Below are 19,289 nucleotides of genomic sequence, written 5' to 3' on the forward strand. Positions count from 1 at the left end.
TACGATGACCAAAATATCGGTATCGGCAATAAAAAATCGATATCAGTCGATCACTAGTATATATACGTGATCCTGCGCACAGCTACCACCCTGTAGCAGTAAAACTGCTATAGAGTGGTTAGCAAGTCACATGGTGGGTATACACTAGTAGATTTTAATTTAACATTTTTCATTTAAAGAATGTTTATTTGATTTTCTATTGATGGGGTCAAATGGGCATTTGTTTTCAATCCAGTGACGGGAAAATGACGAGAGCAGGATGGGAAATTTTTCTCAAATGAATGAATTACTAACAGTGTATGTGGACTTTGTTCAGCAAAGTCTAGTCACTCGAGAATCAAATGTTAAAACCCCAAAAAAATTGTAAACTACTTTCGAATGACATTCATCAAACTGTCTAATGTACTGAGAATTTTCATACAAATCAAAAATCTCAAAAATGTTTTATTGAATACCCAGCTTCACTCTGAACACCTGCTGCAGCTAAAAATAGATCTGTATTTGTTCATGATGGAATTAGCTTTTAAAATGACATACTGTATGTACACATCATATAGTCACTGCTATAAAAACCAAAAGATACCTGTATGCAAACACTATAGATGAAAATAGTTACGTATCAAAGCAAAGTGCAAATAAAGGATAAGTTCACCTTTAAAAAAAAAAAAAACTAGTAAATGTATATTTTTATCTAGTTAAGATGCTGGACATGTTATATGTTAACCACTTTACCACCGGAGGATTTTCCTGCTTAACGTCCAGGCCACTTTTTGCAATTTGGCACTGAGCGACTTTAACTGACAATTGCGCGGTCATGCAACCCTGTACCCAAACAAAATTTACGTCCTTTTTTTCCCACAAGCAGAGCTTCCTTTTGGTGGTATTTGATCACCTCTGCGCTTTTCATTTTTTGCGATATTAATAAAAAAAGAGCCAAAATTTTGCGAAAAAATTGACATTTTCTACTTTGACAGTTAAAAAATATCCAATATATTCAATTTTTGTCATATATTTAGGCCAAAATGTATTTAGCTACATGTCTTCGACAAAAAAATTCTCAATGAGCGTATTTTTAACCGCTTTAAGACCGGAAAATTTTACCCCATTCCTGACCAGGCTATATTTTGCGATTCGGCACTGCGTTACTTTAACTGACAATTGCGCGGTCGTGCGGCACTGTAACCAAATAAAATTTATGTCCTTTTTTTTCCTACAAATAGAGCTTTCTTTTGGTGGTATTTGATCACCTGTGCGATTTTTAATTTTTGAAAAAAAGAGCGACAATTTTGAAATAAAAAAAACAATATTTTTCACATTCTGATATATAACATTCCCAAAAAAAATTTAAAAATCAAAATTTTTTAACATTTTAGGCCAATTTGTTGTCTGCTACATATTTTTGGTAAAAAAAAATCACAATAAGCATATTTTGATTGGTTTGCACAAAAGTTATCGCGTTTACTAACTACGGGAAAGATTTATTTTTATTGTTTATTTTTTTTACTAGTAATGGCGGCGATCTGCGATTATTTTTTTGCGGGACTGGGACATTGTGGCGGACAGATCGGACCCCTAACTGACATTTTTGACACTTTTGGGGGTACCAGTGACATTACTACAGTAATCAGTGCTATAAATATGCACTGTTACTGTAATAATGACACTGGCAGGGAAGGGGTTAACTTTATTGGTGATCAAGGGGTTAAATGTATGCCTCATGCTTACTGACGTGTGTGGGGGGAGGGGATTAAGTGACAGAGACACAGATCGCAGGTTCAGCTATGCTGAATCCTGTAATCTGTCCCTGCCTGTCACATAGGAGATCCGCCCACTTTGTTTACACAAGCGGGCGGATTTCCTCACTCGATCCACGACGATCGGGGAAGAGCGGCTGTGATCACCGCCTCTCCTCCCCTGGCTCCCGACAGCGGGAGCGAGCTTACGGCCGCCGAGAGAGGGGAGAGTCTGGTGACGTAGGTCTACGTCGCCAGACGATAACGAGCCACTTTGCCGCAGTACAAGCTCAGTGAGCGGTCGGCAAGTGGTTAAAACCTAAATACGAGTGTAACATGTAAGATGTTCACAAAGGTGAACTTATCCTTTAGGCTGGGTATACATTTAATACGGATGCGGCTCACAGCAGGGGTCCGTTGTTTCCCTGTTCTCCGTTTCAGGGACGTATCAGGCCCAAATGTTTGCCTGAATTCGGCCCTGAAACTGAGCCAAAGACTCACATTGAGAGTCGGGCACAGTCTCCTGTCATGTGAATTGTATGTGCGGAAACCCGCATGCAATTTGCACTAGTGTGAACCCAGCCTTAAAGCCCAGCTACAGGCAACTTACACCTTAGTCTTGATTCCAAATATCTCTTCATAAGCCATTCCACAGTGTTATGGAACCAAGTTGTAGTTTCCTCTATGAGCCAAGTTATATTGCAGCCCTGGAGACCAGGCATTTTTTTCCAGTTCGTTATCATCTTGGGCACTGCTCCCCTCACCCCCTTCCCGTGAGTTCTCCTGCCTTTGGAGCCTACGAGAGAGGACCTGGCCGTTGGTTGTGTTGCATCCACCAAGAGGTGTTCATGTCATGCAGATAGTGATGTGGACACCTGTAAAAAGACCAGGAAGGAAACAGAAAAAGCAAAAAAAGATCATCACATGACCATGGTTTTAGGTAAATAAAATGGGCATTTGGATAGGTTTTTTTTCATACCAGTGGTTAGTTAGAGGTGGAGGAAGGACAGGATGGTAGGGGTAGTTGCTAATATCCTGGAGTTGGGCTTTCACAAAAACTGTTTTGTTTTTTTCAGAAGTTCTCATCAGTCCTAGCTCACTGTGCTCACATTTTGATAAACAAAGTCCACTGTTATTCTCACCCAAACCTGATATTTAAGTTTGAGGTGAAAACTGATGGGTGATCACCTTCTGGCTTAATAAACATTTTAGAGCAGTGGTTCTCAACCAGGGTTCAGTGAAACCCTAGGGTTCCTCCAGAGGTTGCTAGGGGTTCCTTGAGCAAAAAGCAATTTCAGCCTCTCAGATAAGTTCCCCTGACACCATTGATCTTTTTAGCTATCTGGAAGAAGGTAATTCTTCCCAATGTCCACACGTGTAAGGAGCATTCATCCCACTGACCATCACACTAATGTATTATGAGTTGTAAACCTCATCATTTCAGATAAGTAAGACCTCATCTGGAATATGCAGTTCAGTTTTGGGCACCAGTTCCTAAAAAGGATATCGGGGAACTGGAGAAAATGCAGAGAAGGGCACCCAAACTGATAAGAGGCATGGAGGAGCTCAGCTATGAGAAAAGATTAGAGGAACTGAATTTATTCTCTCTTGAGAAGAGGAGATTAAGGGGGGATATGATCAACATGTATAAATACATAAGGGGTCCATATAGTGAACTTGGTGTTGAAGTATTCACTTCAACACCAAGGTCATCACAGAGGACAAGGGGGCACTCTTAACGCCTAGAGGAAAACAGATTTTGTCTCCAAATACGGAAAAATTTCTTCACCGTAAGAGCCATGAAAATGTGGAATAGACTCTCTCCAGAGGTGGTTCTGGCTGGCTCACTCGATTTCTTTAAAAAAGGCCTGGATTCTTTCCTAGGTGTACATAATATAAATGGGTACTAAAATGTTATAGGTAAAGTTGATCCAGGGAATATCCGATTGCCTCTCAGGGGATCAGAAAGGAATTTTTCCCCCTGCTGTAGCAAATTGGATCATACTTTGCTGGAGTTTTTTCGCCTTCCTCTGGATCAACTGCGGGTATAGGATTTGTGTATATGGGATTGTATGGTTGGGTTTTCTTTACTGTTTTGTTTATTGGTTGAGCCAGATGGACTTGTGTCTTTTTTCAACCTGACTAACTATGTGTAAATAGTCATGTTTAGCAGGGGTTCCCTGAGACCTGAAAATTATTTCAAGGCTTCCTCCATGTTGAAAAGGTTGAGAAAGGCTGTTTTAGAGACTCCATTGTTGGGATTTACTTTTAGTAGTTTGGTCTCTCCACCAACAATGCCAGATGGCTGGCTTTTACAGTTTTCTAGGCTACATTATGTTTCATTAATGTGGGAGGTGTGAAGATTGATGTAGCCATTCATCAAAATAGGAATTCTGGTGGGGAGAGATCTTCACTTGAGCCCCCGAGAGGGAACGAAAGATATTGTGTGCTTCCACTTGTCAACATCCCAGAAAATATCAATATTAAGTGGAATATAGCTCTAAAAAATTGCAAATATTTTTTTTTTTTTTATCTGACTGAGCAACAACATTTGCAACTTTGTTGTTTCTAATATTGAAATGTCCCTACTTTTGTAAAGTCCTTTGAGTGCTTCAATTAACAACTACTGATTGGTCTTTTAACTGTTTTTGTTTATTCTTCAGAACATTATCAAGAAAGTCAGTGGGCAAAAGTTTGTGTACAAGTTTGTGTGTTATCCGGATCCCTGCAGTGGGGAGGCCTCCAAGGATGATGGAAAAAGTAGGGAATCTGTGAATGAACTGGTCCAGTCGCTCAAGCCTGGGGACAACTCCCTGTACGTCCCTAAGATGGCGAGGAGCAGCCCCAAGACCAGCCGCAATGAGTACATGCGATCCGGCCTGTATTCCACCTTCACCATCCAGTCTCTGCAGGCCCCACCCACCACGCATCCCAGGACTAGCAAATTGGAAGCTTTGCCTTCAGCTGAAGCTCCTCCCCTGCAAGAGGTCAGGAGTCAGAGTGTTGACATTCCGCAGTATGAGTCCATGGATCAGAGTGACACAGATCTTTCGCTGGAAGTCAACATCCACAGCAGCAAAGAACTTCAGCTACATGTAATGTCCACATATCATGTCTCATATTCTTATTACTCTACTACTTCCATATTTAAAGTGATTTTCTAGTTAAAAGTGCAATACCACACAGCAAGTAAAATCAAATCAGGAAACATTGCCGGGGTGCTGAAGTTGGAAAGGACACCAAGCTTGCCTATAGTTTAAGTCCTATGTAATACACTAACATAGATTTAGTTCAGTCTTTTAGTTTTCAATGAGCATCTCCCTTAATGTAATTGGTGGCTCATTAGATTTAGAGAGGGTGGTGCTAAAACCAAGGAATACCTTAAATATTGGCACTAAAGAGGCTTACCTGGAAGGCTAGGCAAATACAAGATCATAGCATAAAAATGAAAGTCATGTTCTCCAAAATGAGTAGCTTTAATTTAAAATGCCACTATAGCAGGGGTCTCCAAACTTTCTAAACAAAGGGCCCCATTTATTGTCCTTCAGACTCTAGGAGGGCCAGACTTTGACCAGCGCGATTGGAAATTTTCATGGCATCAGGGGGGTCAATATCGCCACATTTGGCATTACGAGGAGGAATAGTGCTCCATTGTGGTTATCATAGGGGGGGAACAGGGACCCATTATTGTCATCAGTGGGAGGGATAGTGCCCCAGGGGCCAGATAAAGGCTAGTAAAGGGCCACATCCGGCCCACGGCCACAGTTTGGAGACCACTGCTTTAAAGTAATACGGTCCTCTCTTCCAGCCAACACAAATAAATTGCCAAAATCGAATTGTACGGACAGCCTTTCCCATATCAAGGTCAGCAAGTCCATGCATTCACTTTCACATCTGTGGATTTTCATGTAGCCTTTCATACTTTACCACCCCGGGCACAGTGCTTTCTGGCAAATATGGCTCAGACGCAACCATATGTGTCCCACTTCAAGCACCATTTGTATCATCTACTGTGTGGGTTTAAAACACAACTCCAGTACATAATTTCTTTTCATTTTTTGATAGACCGAAAAGGGATTGTTTGTCCTTACTCCCTGTCCCAGTGACTTTACAAGAAGTAAAAAAATCTCACCAGTGGGGTAATTTTCTCATTCTATCCAAAACTAAAAAAGAAACATTTTGGCTCTACCATATACTCATTGCTATGCCAATATCTAACAGAATCATCACAACTGCTATTAATAGAGCTTTCACTGACTAGGGAGATGGTATGGAGGGTGTATTGGGGGGGGGGGGGGGATTGTTTGTGAGAGAGAGCTACAAATCCTCAGCCATACAGAAAAAAAAAACTATAATAAAGGTATTTATTGGTCCCTTTTCGGGCCTACTCTTAGTTCATATGGTGGTAAAAAAAGGGGGGATGTTAATGTGATTTTGTTCTTAGTCATCAACATCTTACAAATTAATATCTCTAAAAAAATGTTTTAGCTTCTGTAATGCTGAGTGCAAGCTCTAAATAGAATTAACATGGTGTGGAATGCACAGTTAGATAATCCACTCCTGCTGTATTGCACAATGCTGTCAACCTCGTATGGTTCAGCAAGGCATTGGGTGGTGCAATAGTGAATAATGGTGCCACCTTCCTTGCTGAGCAGTGAGGCAGGGCTGTGTGAATACCAAGAGCAGTTGAACAATTTTACAATTATTTTGTCAAGTAAAACGTTGACAGAAATTAGGTCCTAAAATTTTTTTTTTTTAACGGCGAGTACGAATACCGACACTTTCAGTCAAGTACTCGCCGATACTGAGTACTGGTACTTTTTGCAGTGCAATTTGCATCAATACAAAAAAAAATTGGCGCAAATCACACTGCAAAGAAATGTGTGTGTGTGTAGTGGGCAGTTTAGACCTCATGAAATTCAGCAGAGGGAGCACAGTTCCAGTAGGTAGGTAGAGACAAGTTCAAAGCAGCAATCATTTTTTGGAAAACTGAACAGACTGATGACATTAGGCAAATAGATCACAAGCCCATGCAGGGATATGGTAGTGGGGCAGGGAGGCACTGTGACTTACGGGTTCTGCTGAGCTTGGTGGAGTGAACCCTAACCCTGGAGCCCCTGGGGAGGGGAGGTGAGCCCAACAGATGCCAGATTGATGGATGGAGATGGCAACGACCACCCGCAAGTGACAGCTGCGGTCAGGGCTCATCACTGCCAGCCGGGGAAACGCCAGGAGTGGGCGGAAGTGCTACACTATGGAGACAGTATTGTGTGGGCAACCAACGAGGGAGAGCCAAATGATCCATGATTCATCAGCTCACTGCCTGCCCCCAGGTGCTTCTTGGTTAGAGGCAGCTGTTCACTCCACCAGGCTCAGCATAGTCAACTATGGAACCCGTGAGTCCCTGTGCCTCACTGACACACTACCATCTCCCTGCATGGGCTTGTGATCTATTTACCTAATGTCATCACTCTGTTCAGTTTTCAGCACCACAAAGTATCGGTTTCGGTATCGGGAGCATCTGGGCGAGTAACAATACTCAAATGCCTGGTATCAGTATCGGTGCATTCCTAACCAAAATTAATTTCATCTGTGTACAGTTGGGCTGAAGTTCCACTTTAGTTATGTTTAAACATTTTAGCAGATCTTAATTTTTACAATATCTTGTATTCCATTGGACTGGAGTTCTTCTTAAAAGTGGAACTACCCATGACAACTTAATAAATAATACTGTTCTTTAGCAAGGAACATACATTCCACTTTAATAATTATGCTACTAAAATTAGTGTGTACTGTAAATTGCCTACAGCATTGCTACTGTTTCTTCCTGTTGGAGGCTGCCATTTTGCTGAAACCCAGAACTCCTGAGCAGCAGTAAATCCTTAGGCTGTCAACAGATCGGCCTCTAGTGGCTCTGATTTTCAGCACAATGCCAATGCATGTACTGAGTAGGGTGAGACAGCGTACTACTGAATTTTAAACAGTATAGGCACTTATTTTTAATGTTTTACATAGCTTTACCTGCAAAAGAGGCCAGCCTAAAGTGATCTAGCAGGACATCATTTTCTAACTAATGTTCCACCCTAAATACTAATAATGATAGCCACTCTGTTTTTGGTTTTCCATAAGGCATTAGCACATATTATTGCCTCTTGTCCCATAGGTCACAGTGGACCCCCCAACTCCTGATATCAAAGTGGAGGATCCTCTTGAAGATGCATCCACCGATGTAGAAGACCTCTCCGAGCCCCAGGTCTTTCTGGCATCTCTTCCTGAGATAAAGACTATGAATTCAGAGCAGCCGCTGGCTCAGGAGATCTTGGTGGTCATCAATTCTCCAGAGAAAGATGAAGTAAAAACTAAGGATGATCTTCAGGAAGAAGAGAAGAAAGAGGAGGCGCCTCCAGCAGTCCCGCCACAGGAAGGACATCCCGTTAAAGGGAAGAAGCCAAAAGACCTGGAAATCCCCTTCTCCACTGTGATTGGACAGGAAAAGATGAATGCTGCTGTTAACTCTTTGCTGGCTCCTGGGAGTGCATCATCAGTCATCACCTCTCATTCACTGGTGAGTGAAACACAAAACAGAACTTCTCAGGATTCTGTTATAGATATTAACTGCGGGTCAGAAGTAGGTAACACCATCTGTTTTTATCATCAGCACTTTCTGCCTATACTCAAAGTGGTTTGTGTTATGTGCTTTCCTCTTGCTGTCTCAAACCAATAGAGTTTACTGCAGGTCAGAATTAGGCAGAGCTATAGGATTGTTGTGTACAAGTGTTGGTTGCCTTTCCACAACATGCACTTTTCCTAAAAAGGAGTATATTTTACAAATGTTAATGGGATATTCGTAGAAGGCAGCACCATCTTTAAATAATAATGTTGCCTTACTTTACTTATAGAGGTCTGCAGCATCTGCTTTCTCAACTCATATCCCAAACCTCACAAGGTCTCATATCAGGAGTACAAAACATCAGCAAAAGTTTTCTACCGGCCTCATGCAGGCACTGCCAGGCAGTATGGCCAGTATACTCTGTGCTATCAGTGATGCTTGGATCAACTTGCAAAGTGTTGCAGCATCACCTACACTTCCAATTTCTGCACTTTTGTTAATGTGGAATATATTAGAAATATCTCCAGGAGATTAGAAGGAGGTAGCACCAAACGTATATACACTATATTGTCAAAAGTATTGGGACACCTGCCTTTACACGCACATGAACTTTAAAGCGGAGTTCCACCCTAAAATTATACTTACCTCCATCTTCATGCCCGGGGTCACCTGAAAAACAAATGGATAATCGCAATTTTTTTTTTTACTTACCTGGTTTAGAAGAAAATATACTTACCTTACTTCCTCTTCCTCCCCTCGGCGACCACAGCGATTCGTCACTTCCTGGCATGCAATGATTCCTGGGAGCTGAACGTCATCGCTCCCAGGAATCAATGCGCCGTCATACCTTGCTAAACAGCTTCTGGGCATGCCCAGAAGCTGTGCAGGGATGACGCTGCAGCCCCGGAAGTGACGGCGGGGCCGGTGCAGTGCATCGTGGGACCGAAGAGAACGGAAGAGGACACAGAAGAGAATCGCGCTGGCTTCATGCTGCCCACACCTGAGATGGCAGCGCTGGACAATACATTTTCAAGGTAAGTATTTCTTCTAAAAGGTAAGTGCAACCCGGGACAGATCAGAGGCTATCCATTGTGGAATGCACTAGCCCTGACTGTCCCGGGGGTATTTTTATTGAAAAAAAAGGTTCCCAGGGTGGAACTCCGCTTTAATGCCATCCCACTCTTAGTCCGCAGGGTTCAATATTGAGTTGGCCCACCCTTTGCAGCTATACCAACTTCAACTCTTCTGGGAAGGCTGTTCACAAGGTTTAGGAGTGTGTCTATGGGAATGTTTCACCATTCTTCCAGAAGCACATTTATGAAGTCAGGCACTGATGTTGGATAAGAAGGCCTGACTCGCAGTCTCTGCTCTAATTCATCCTCCACCCCAAATTCGCTCATCCATGTCTTTATGGACCTTACTTTGTGCACTGATCCAAATCATTTGATGGAGGGGGGATTATGGTGTGGGGTTGTTTTTCAGGAGAGAGGCTTGGTCCCTTATTTTCAGTGAAGGGAACTCTTAAGGCGTCAGCATACCAAGACATTTTAAACAATTTCATGCTCCCAACTTTGTGGGAACAGTTTGGGGATGGCCCCTTTCTGTTCCAACATGACTGCACACCAGTGCACAAATCAAGGTCCATAAAGACATAGATGAGTGAGTTTGAGGTGGATGATCTTGACTGACCTGCACAGAGTCCTGACCTCAACCCGATAGAACACCTATGGGATGAATTAAAGCAGAGACTGCAGGCCAGGCCTTCCTGTCCAGTGCCTGACCTCACAAATTCTTCTGGAAGAATGGTCAAACCTTCCCATAGACACACTACTAAACCTTGTGGACAGCCTTCCCAGAAGAGTTGAAGCTGTTATAACTGCAAAGGGTGGACCAACTCAATATTGAACCCTACGGACTAAGACTGGGATGCCATTTAAGTTCATGTAAAGGCAGGTGTCCCAATACTTTTGACAATATAGTGTATCTGCACATCCTGAGTGGACTTATAGTACTCTTCAGTATCTGCTTTCCCAGCCCCCTATCCAAATCTCTTGCTGTGGCAAGAAAGCCAGATGAAGGCAGTGACATCTTTTTGTACCACCAGTGCCTCCTGACAAGACACAAAAAGTTAGATCCTTCTGCTTTCCTCACCTCTATCTGTACACCCTTGCTGTTGCAAGCTGCTGGTTACTGCAGTTCAGAAGTAGACCGCATTAGCTCAACATAATAGACCCAAAAATTGCTCTATTCAGTGGTGAACACAGCCCTACAGGGTATATTCATGAAATGCAAGACAGACCTTGTTTAACAAGTGTTCAGCAAAAATAGACTTACTGGTTTGGTCAATAAAGCTGGACATAGAAGAGCAGATGTCTCCCCAAATATCATGGGTAGGGAGGGACATCCCTCTGCATTGATTCAACTGGCTAAGAGGTTGCACGTACATGGTTCATACCTTTCTTTCGGCTCTATTCACACCATTCACACCTGAGCGTATCGTTTTCAGGCTTTTTTTTTTTTGGGCGTTTTTTGCAGGTGTTTGGAGGCAGGCATTGACATCTAACAAAAACGCTTGTAATCTGCCAAAAAAGAAGCTCATGTACTTTTTTTTAAGCTTCAGGTGTCAAAACGCTCATATGTGAACAGGGACCATTGAAATGAATGGGATTTAGCTTGTTGGGCGTTTTGAGACTTCAGAGATGAGCGTTTCACGAGCTGAAAACCACTCAGGTATGAAAAGGGCTTTCAAAAGCTGGATACACACTATCCATTTTGTGGTTAGATTTCCTTCAGATTTACCTTTTCTATGTAGTGCAAGGGCCTGCCAGATTGCATACAAATTGAAAGTGTTTAGGTTTGACCTCATATTATATGGTTTTGGTAAGTCTAAATGAAAAAGTCTTCAGAAAATCTTATAGTGTGTATGGCCCATTATTATTAAGAAGATAGGGAATTAGAGATTTACAGGTGCAAAATCTCTGACTAATAATGATATTGTGGTAGTTGGATGTGCTCATTATCGCCCCCACTGGGTAGCTCTAAGCGGCTTCACCCACCCAAACATTGGGGTATTGAATCAGAGGCAGGATCTACTTGTTGCTGACCTAAGTAAGTGCAAAAAGTATTAATAATATGCAAAGTGTCTTTAGCAACCCGTTAGGTTTCAGCTGTCTAGAATCACAACAATAAAAATACATTGTGATTGGATACAAGTATTACTGCACTTTTTGTCTTGCCCTTAGAAAATAAGCCAGAGCACTGTTACATCCTTACTATTGAAGTACCCTAAGACCCGATTCACACTAGCGCGACTTGTCAGCCTGGCAAGTCGCGCTCCCTCGCGGTCCATTGACTGCTACAGGACCCGTTCTAATAGGAGCAACACAAGTCGCTCCGACTTAGAAAAAGGGTCCTGTACTACTTCGGGGCAACCTCGGAACGACTTGCATAGACTTCCATTATGTGAAGTCCCTGCAAGTCGCTCCAAAGTCGTGGTGCACAGGACTTCACAAGTCGCCCCTGAAGTAGTACAGAGTCGTGCGGCCCCAGTGTGAACCGACTCTTAATCTTTATTTTCTATGTTTTTGTTTTTTATTTTCTATTTTCCTTTTGTTTGATTCCTCTATCAAATTAATTGCTATAAATAATATCAATACTTGATATAGTTATATCACGCAATAACAGCGTATTATGTATGATGACACTTTATTGTTTACATATAGTTATTCATTATTATTATTATTATTCAGGATTTCTATAGCGCCAGCAGTTTACGCAGCGCTTTACAATGTTAGAGGGAGACAATACAGTTACAATACAATAAAATACAAGAGGATTAAGAGGGCCCTGCTCAGAAGAGCTTACAATCTATTCATTTTTTATTTCTTATGTGTATCAATTTTATACATATATATATATATATATATATATATATATATATACCGATATAAACATTTTGAACAAATGTTACATCATAGGTTCTTAGTAAATTGAAAAACCTTCTTCAATAAAAAGTTTGTTTTCAAGAAAATAAGCCAGAAGGACTGGTAGACTAAGATAAAGTCTGCTTTCATTACAAATCAATATTTGAAAGTCCTTTAATCTTTGTGTTTTCAGACTCCTCTGCTGCTTACTCCAAGCTCCCTGCCTCCTTCCATCCACTTCTGGAGTACACTCAGCCCAATAGCTCCCCGGAGTCCAGCCAAGCTGTCCTTCCAGGTAATGCTTTGTTTCATGCAAGGTTGGTAAAGTATAAGTACAGTTTATTCTACCAACTGTTCCAAGCTAGATCATTTGTCTACTAAAGTGGTTGTAAACCCTCACATATACCCTATGAAGCGACTTACCTCAAGTGATACACAGAGATAAAACAAATCCTCCTAAATAAGTTGTACCTGTCCAACTATAACCCTCTGTCCCCTACATCCACTCAAATGCAGAAATTATACAGGATCTGTCAGCTCTGAAAAGCAGGGGGCGGAGAGCTGAAGTTACATCACTGAGAGCTGATTGGAGGGAAGAGACACACCCACATGCGCTCAGCACACACAAGAATACAGTAGAGGCTGTCAATCAGTTAGAGGTCCCTCCCCTGTCACCATTTTCCTCTTAGTGTCAGGAAAACTTGTCAGAAGTGACTCAAGCTTATAGCAGAGGAACGGGGTAGCGGATAGAAATTACACTTAGAGCTCTGGATTGAGATAAGTACACACTATAGAGCGATATGCTTTGTTCATATTTTATGTCTGAGGTTTACAACTACTTTAAGTTTACAAGCTGTCACTAGAATCCACTAGCATGAAATTACCTTTTACTGCTTTTATACTTCATTATTATCTTTATACAGACTCATATTCTAAAGGAAACCTGTGCTCAAAGAAATATGAAGGATCGCATTGCTGAATTCTCTTTCTGAAAATGCCAGGGGCCTGGCTGTCTTACTGATTACATGTCTTTTGTACTTCCCAATTCCTGTCCCAGAACAAGTATGCAAATAAGGAGTTCAGACAATACTGACAGTATGCTTGTTCTAGATCAGTGACTCAGAAATTACTGAAGTCAGAGACAGCTAATCAACTCGTTTTTTTATAAAGAGGTCAGCAGTGGCAGCTTCCATATTTCCCTTAGTGGTTGAAGCGGTTGTATACCCTGCTTGGTCATTTTTACCTACAGGTAAGACTATAATAAGGCTTACCTGTAGGTAAAATGAATATCTCCTAAACATGCACCATTACAGGGTTCTCAAATTGGTGGCCTTTCAGCTGTTGCAGAACTACAATTCCCATGGGGCATTGTAAGGCTGACAGTTACAAGCATGACTCCCAGAGGCTCCAATAGGCAGAGGCATAATGGGACTTGTAGTTCTGCAACAGCTGGAGGGCCGCCAGTTTGAGACCCCTAGTTTAGGTGATATTCACTCTGCATGCAGCCAGTGACATCACTGGTGTATGCGCTCTGAAGGTCCGCTACACCTTCCCGGAACTTCAGAGCTTCGTGCCAGAGTGACGTCATCGTGGCTCCAGCCAGTCACATAGCCGGAGCTTGTGAACCCAGAAGAAAGATGTCATGTCAGCCCTCTCAGTGGTGGCAGTACAGCGCTGGAGGGCTTCATTTCAAGGTGAGTATTTCATAATGTGCTAGTATGCAATGCATACTAGCACATTATGACATTGCCTTGCAGGTGGTTTTATTTTTTTATTTTACAATTTTACAACCGCTTCAAATGTACACATTTTAATTAGTGTATTTTGTAATAGATTTGCAAAGATTTTTAAACCTTTATCTTAATATTCTTTGCATAACAAGTAATGTGACCAGTATTCCTTCCTAAAGTGTATTTAAGGCCACATTCACACCTGCAAATGACCCTGACAACGGTTACATGCGAGAACCCCAGTGGGGGTTCCCGGCAATTAGTTGCAGGAGGCAGCCCCATTAAGAACAATCGTGCAGTGATCACCTACAGACTTCTTCCAGAGCCAATCACTCACAGGTAATCACCGTATGAGCAATTACGAGCGAGCTGCTGCAATTAGCTGCGGGAACTGTCAGCCCCCAATTGCTTTCAATAAGGCTGCCTCCCACAGCTAACTGCTGGGAACCCCCGCTGGGGTTCTAGCATGCCAGCATTGCCGGGCGGGTTTACAGGTGTTAAGGTGGCTTAAGGCCAAAAATTTGAACTAGATTTACCCTCTCTACTTGTCCTAGTGACCATTGTCCCTGGGACAAAAAGTAGAGAAGGAGATAAGGGGGGAATCTTGCAATGAGGAATGCTGTTCCATTTACAACTGTTATAGAGGAAATTTCCCCTCACTTTGGAGAGATTCTCTCTTACTTCCTGTTGTGACAGAAAGTGAAGGAAATTCTCCCAAAATGGACAAAGTAAAATAAATAAATAATAAAATATTTAAAAAAAAAACAGGGGGTTTACTATACCCTACTTTATCCCTTCAGATCTACCTTAGGACCCCTTTCACATGGGGCGGACTCCATAATGTGCATCTGACTTGCTTGTGTGAAATCAGCCTTGGGCCCATTTCATACTTGTGCGACCTAAAAGTTGTGTGATTTCACAATGATTTTGCCACAATTGTGATGCAATTTTGACTGGACTTGAAGCAATGCCTATGTCTATGGACCTCAAAATGCATCAAAGTAGGATCAAAGTAGTGCAGGGACTCAGGGCCGGTGCTGCCTATAGGCAAGGTAGGCACCCGCCTAGAGTGCACATCTGTCGGAGGCGCCGCACCGGCATGCCGATGGTGTGTTAGGCAAGCTCTGGAGCTGGCACTGTTTGTCTTCTGGGTCTTCTGGCCGGGTCCAAAGACGCAGGTGCGGGCCCGGGACCACAGCTGGCGTAAGGACACGAGCCAGGGCCACCACTATTTGTATTCAGGCCGGGTCCAGAGGTGCAGGTGTGGGCCTGCAGACCACGGCTGAAGAAATACAGTGCCTTGCGAAAGTATTCAGCCCCCTTGAACTTTTCGACCTTTTGCTACATTTCAGGCTTCAAACATAAAGATTTAAAACTGTAATTTTTTGTGAAGAATGAACAAGTGGGACACAATCATGAAGTGGAACGAAATTTATTGGATATTTCAAACTTTTTTAACAAATAAAAAACTGAAAAATTGGGCATGCAAAATTATTCAGCCCCCTTAAGTTAATACTTTGTAGCGCCTCCTTTTGCTGCGATTACAGCTGTAAGTGACTTGGGGTATGTCTCTATCAGTTTTGCACATCGAGAGACTGAAATTTTTGCCCATTCCTCCTTGCAAAACAGCTCGAGCTCAGTGAGGTTGGATGGAGAGCGTTTGTGAACAGCAGTTTTCAGTTCTTTCCACAGATTCTCGATTGGATTCGGGTCTGGACTTTGACTTGGCCATTCTAACACCTGGATATGTTTATTTGTGAACCATTCCATTGTAGATTTTGCTTTATGTTTTGGATCATTGTTTTGTTGGAAGACAAATCTCCGTCCCAGTCTCAGGTCTTTTGCAGACTCCATCAGGTTTTCTTCCAGAATGGTCCTGTATTTGGCTCCATCCATCTTCCCATCAATTTTAACCATCTTCCCTGTCCCTGCTGAAGGAAAGCAGGCCCAAACCATGATGCTGCCACCACCATGTTTGACAGTGGGGATGGTGTGTTCAGGGTGATGAGCTGTGTTGCTTTTACGCCAAACATAACGTTTTGCATTGTTGCCGAAAGGTTCGATTTTGGTTTCATCTGACCAGAGCACCTTCTTCCACATGTTTGGTGTGTCTCCCAGGTGGCTTGTGGCAAACTTTAAACTACACTTTTTATGGATATCTTTAAGAAATGGCTTTCTTCTTGCCACTCTTCCATAAAGGCCAGATTTGTGCAGTATACGACTGATTGTTGTCCTATGGACAGAGTCTCCCACCTCAGCTGTAGATCTCTGCAGTTCATCCAGAGTGATCATGGGCCTCTTGGCTGCATCTGGTCAGTCTTCTCCTTGTATGAGCTGAAAGTTCAGAGGGACGGCCAGGTCTTCGTAGATTTGCAGTGCTCTGATACTCCTTCCATTTCAATATTATCGTTTGCACAGTGCTCCTTGGGATGTTTAAAGCTTAGGAAATCTTTTTGTTTCCAAATCCGGCTTTAAACTTCTCCACAACAGTATCTCGGACCTGCCTGGTGTGTTCCTTGTTCTTCATGATGCTCTCTGCACTTTAAACGGACCTCTGAGACTATCACAGTGCAGGTGCATTTATACGGAGACTTAATTACACACAGGTGGATTCTATTTATCATCATTAATCATTTGGGTCAACATTGGATCATTCAGAGATCCTCACTGAACTTCTGGAGAGAGTTTGCTGCACTGAAAGTAAACAGGCTGAATAATTTTACACGCCCAATTTTTCAGTTTTTTATTTGTTAACAAAGTTTGAAATATCCAATAAATTTCATTCCACTTCATGATTGTGTCCCACTTGTTGTTGATTCTTCACAAAAAATTACAGTTTTATATCTTTATGTTTGAAGCCTGAAATGTGGCAAAAGGTCGAAAAGTTCAAGGGGGCCGAATACTTTCGCAAGGCACTGTAGGTGGAGAGGCCGCAAAAATCTCCACCCCCGCCACCTTCACCGTATACATGGGCAGGGCAAAGATGGTGGACTCAGGGGTGGAGCCAAGGGGGCGGCAAAATGAGGTTTCGCCTAGAGTGTCAAAAATCTTTGCACCAGCCTTGCAGGGACTACTTTGAAGTTGTTGTCACTTGAAGTCGTACAGATATGAATGGTACACATTGGAAATCATGGAATACGACTTGCCATGCCACTTTGCTGTCCCAAGTTGCAGGACAAGTCGCACAAATGTGAAAGGGGCCTAAAGGAACTCCTGAACTTTTTTTTGTTTTGACAGAGTGGGAAAGGGTGCCTCTGTCAGGTTTTCTGTCAGCCTTTAGGCATTTGTACAGAATGGACATAGTATCTCAATTAGGGATGCACCGATCCGACTTTTTTGATCCCGATCTTTTGCTTTGTGAAATCGCCGATCCCGAGTCCGATCCGGAAGTACTGTTTTGTGAGATTATAACAAAATAATACTTCTGGATCGGTATCGGCAGATACCTTATAACAATTGTGCATTCAAAATCTAAAATGTCATGGGTTTAGTCTTTAAGAGGTTAAACTTCCCTCCTCCGGCAGAGGGAACGAAAAGACACATTGTAATCATTGTTTACTTAACTGGGAGAGTTGAAAGGCATTTGCAGGAGGCTCTTTTTTTTTTCTTTGACAGCTGTTCTCTGCTCCCTCACAAGCTATAGCGCAAAACCGGATCGGCCCGTGGATCTGTTAATTTTACCGATCCCCCGATCCAGCTATTTTGCCCGTATCGGGGGCCGATATACGATCCGGATATCGGATCGGTGCATCCCTAATCTCAATCCTACACATAGCTATGGAGCAAACAAGGGAATTGGTGTTTCTGTATCCTGCAGGGAGTAATGTCATTTGTGCTTTGTGAAAGGACATAAATTGGATATTTCATATGTATAGATAGCATAACCCCAAATCTCTTTTGAATTGCAGTTCCCAACCAATGGAAACAGCCAGATCCATGTTCCAACTCTCAGTGTTGATGGGCTGTCCACCCCTGTTGTGCTATCTCCTGGACCTCAGAAGCCATAAGGAACTCATAGAGATGTGACCTCTTAAGACTTTTCAAATACACAATGTTTTATCTCTTAACGCACCAACACCCATGCGTCCTGCCTTGGGATCTATGATAGCTTTTTGTCTGCGTTATCTGTTGAAAGAGATGTAATTTTTGTGTTGTAACACCTGCTCGGACACTCTCTGCCTTTCCCCTTGGTAGATGACTCTACGTCATCCATGATGTAACCTTGAATGCATCAAGTTACACGAAAGAGGAAGACCTTACGTATGAGCTTGTCTGAGGACCACAGATGTCCGCGCACTCCCAAACTTGTTGACCAAGAAAAGGTTTACTTATACAGAGGTCTGTGAAGTATAGATCCAGTATATATGCGTGGGAGCTCACAGTGACAAACTACAGAAGTTGTTCAATCAAGAGCACCGTTATATTGCAAATCACGTATTTGTGAACAAAACAGGAATGTGATTCTAGGTCAAGAGATGAAATATGTTTTTGTGACACAAAGGTGATCACTGGCTTTTCAGGTCGAGAGGTTTTTATTTTATTTTTTTTAGTGTGGTGGTAGAGGAACTTTACACCAACACCTAGGAACTTCTCCCTTTAAGAAATATTGTTTGAAGGCCACAAAAATACACTGGATGTACAATGTGCTCAGCTTTGCAGAATGCAGGTTGAAAAATTATTTTGTTAAACCAAACTTACGGAGCCTCCATTATACTCACCGAAAATTTTTTATAAGACTTTTCCTCAAGTTTTGCTTTCCATGAGCAGCACAAAATAACAGGTTCACATTTTTTTTTTTTTTAAGACTAACAAAGGTGAGCCTGTTCCCAGCACAGAAGGAGTTCGAAATCTTAATATCCATTGTCTGCTGAAATGAAGAACAAAGAAAAAGATGGAGTTTAGGGAAAAATTAATTCCAAATAATGCTGGTCTTTTTAAAAAAAAAAAAAAAAATTTGGGATATGGGAGGTTGAGCCTAAAGCTGTTAAAAAGGGATGACTTTCACGGGTTTAATAGAAACCAAAAGATAGCCACTCAAATAAGAACGTGAGGGAATCTTTGAGGAAATGTTCAAGGTTTGAGTGAATATTAAAGTTGGCATACACAAAAGGGGCCTACCGTCCGAATACAAGATGGCTAAAAGAATGAACTCTTGAAAAAACAAAAGGATGAATGCCACGTAGTTCAAGGAATGTTGCTTTCCACCAAAATAGGAAAGGTTTGATGTACTTCATGGGAGACGTGACATCTTCTTTACAGTATGAAAATGTTTCTTTATCACTTAGCACAGATG

The 19,289-nt window shown here is 42.1% G+C and overlaps 1 protein-coding gene across 3 annotated transcripts in view; it reads left to right on the forward strand.

Moving 5' to 3' along the window:
• ELK1 (ETS transcription factor ELK1) overlaps positions 1 to 18,947 on the forward strand; it is a 34,808-nt gene extending 15,861 nt beyond the window's left edge. For all 3 annotated transcript variants that reach the window (XM_082262997.1, XM_082262996.1, XM_082262995.1), the window contains 4 exons: positions 4,397 to 4,828; positions 7,897 to 8,298; positions 12,460 to 12,561; positions 17,905 to 18,947. In XM_082262997.1, coding sequence (XP_082119123.1) covers positions 4,397 to 4,828; positions 7,897 to 8,298; positions 12,460 to 12,561; positions 17,905 to 18,003 — 1,035 coding nt within the window. In that variant the 3' untranslated portion in view covers positions 18,004 to 18,947. The remainder of the gene's footprint in view (positions 1 to 4,396; positions 4,829 to 7,896; positions 8,299 to 12,459; positions 12,562 to 17,904) is intronic.
• Positions 18,948 to 19,289: the final 342 nt, after the last annotated feature.

This window comes from Pelophylax lessonae (genome assembly GCF_965119305.1).
Source record: "Pelophylax lessonae genome assembly, chromosome: 7".
Taxonomy (NCBI): domain Eukaryota; kingdom Metazoa; phylum Chordata; class Amphibia; order Anura; family Ranidae; genus Pelophylax; species Pelophylax lessonae.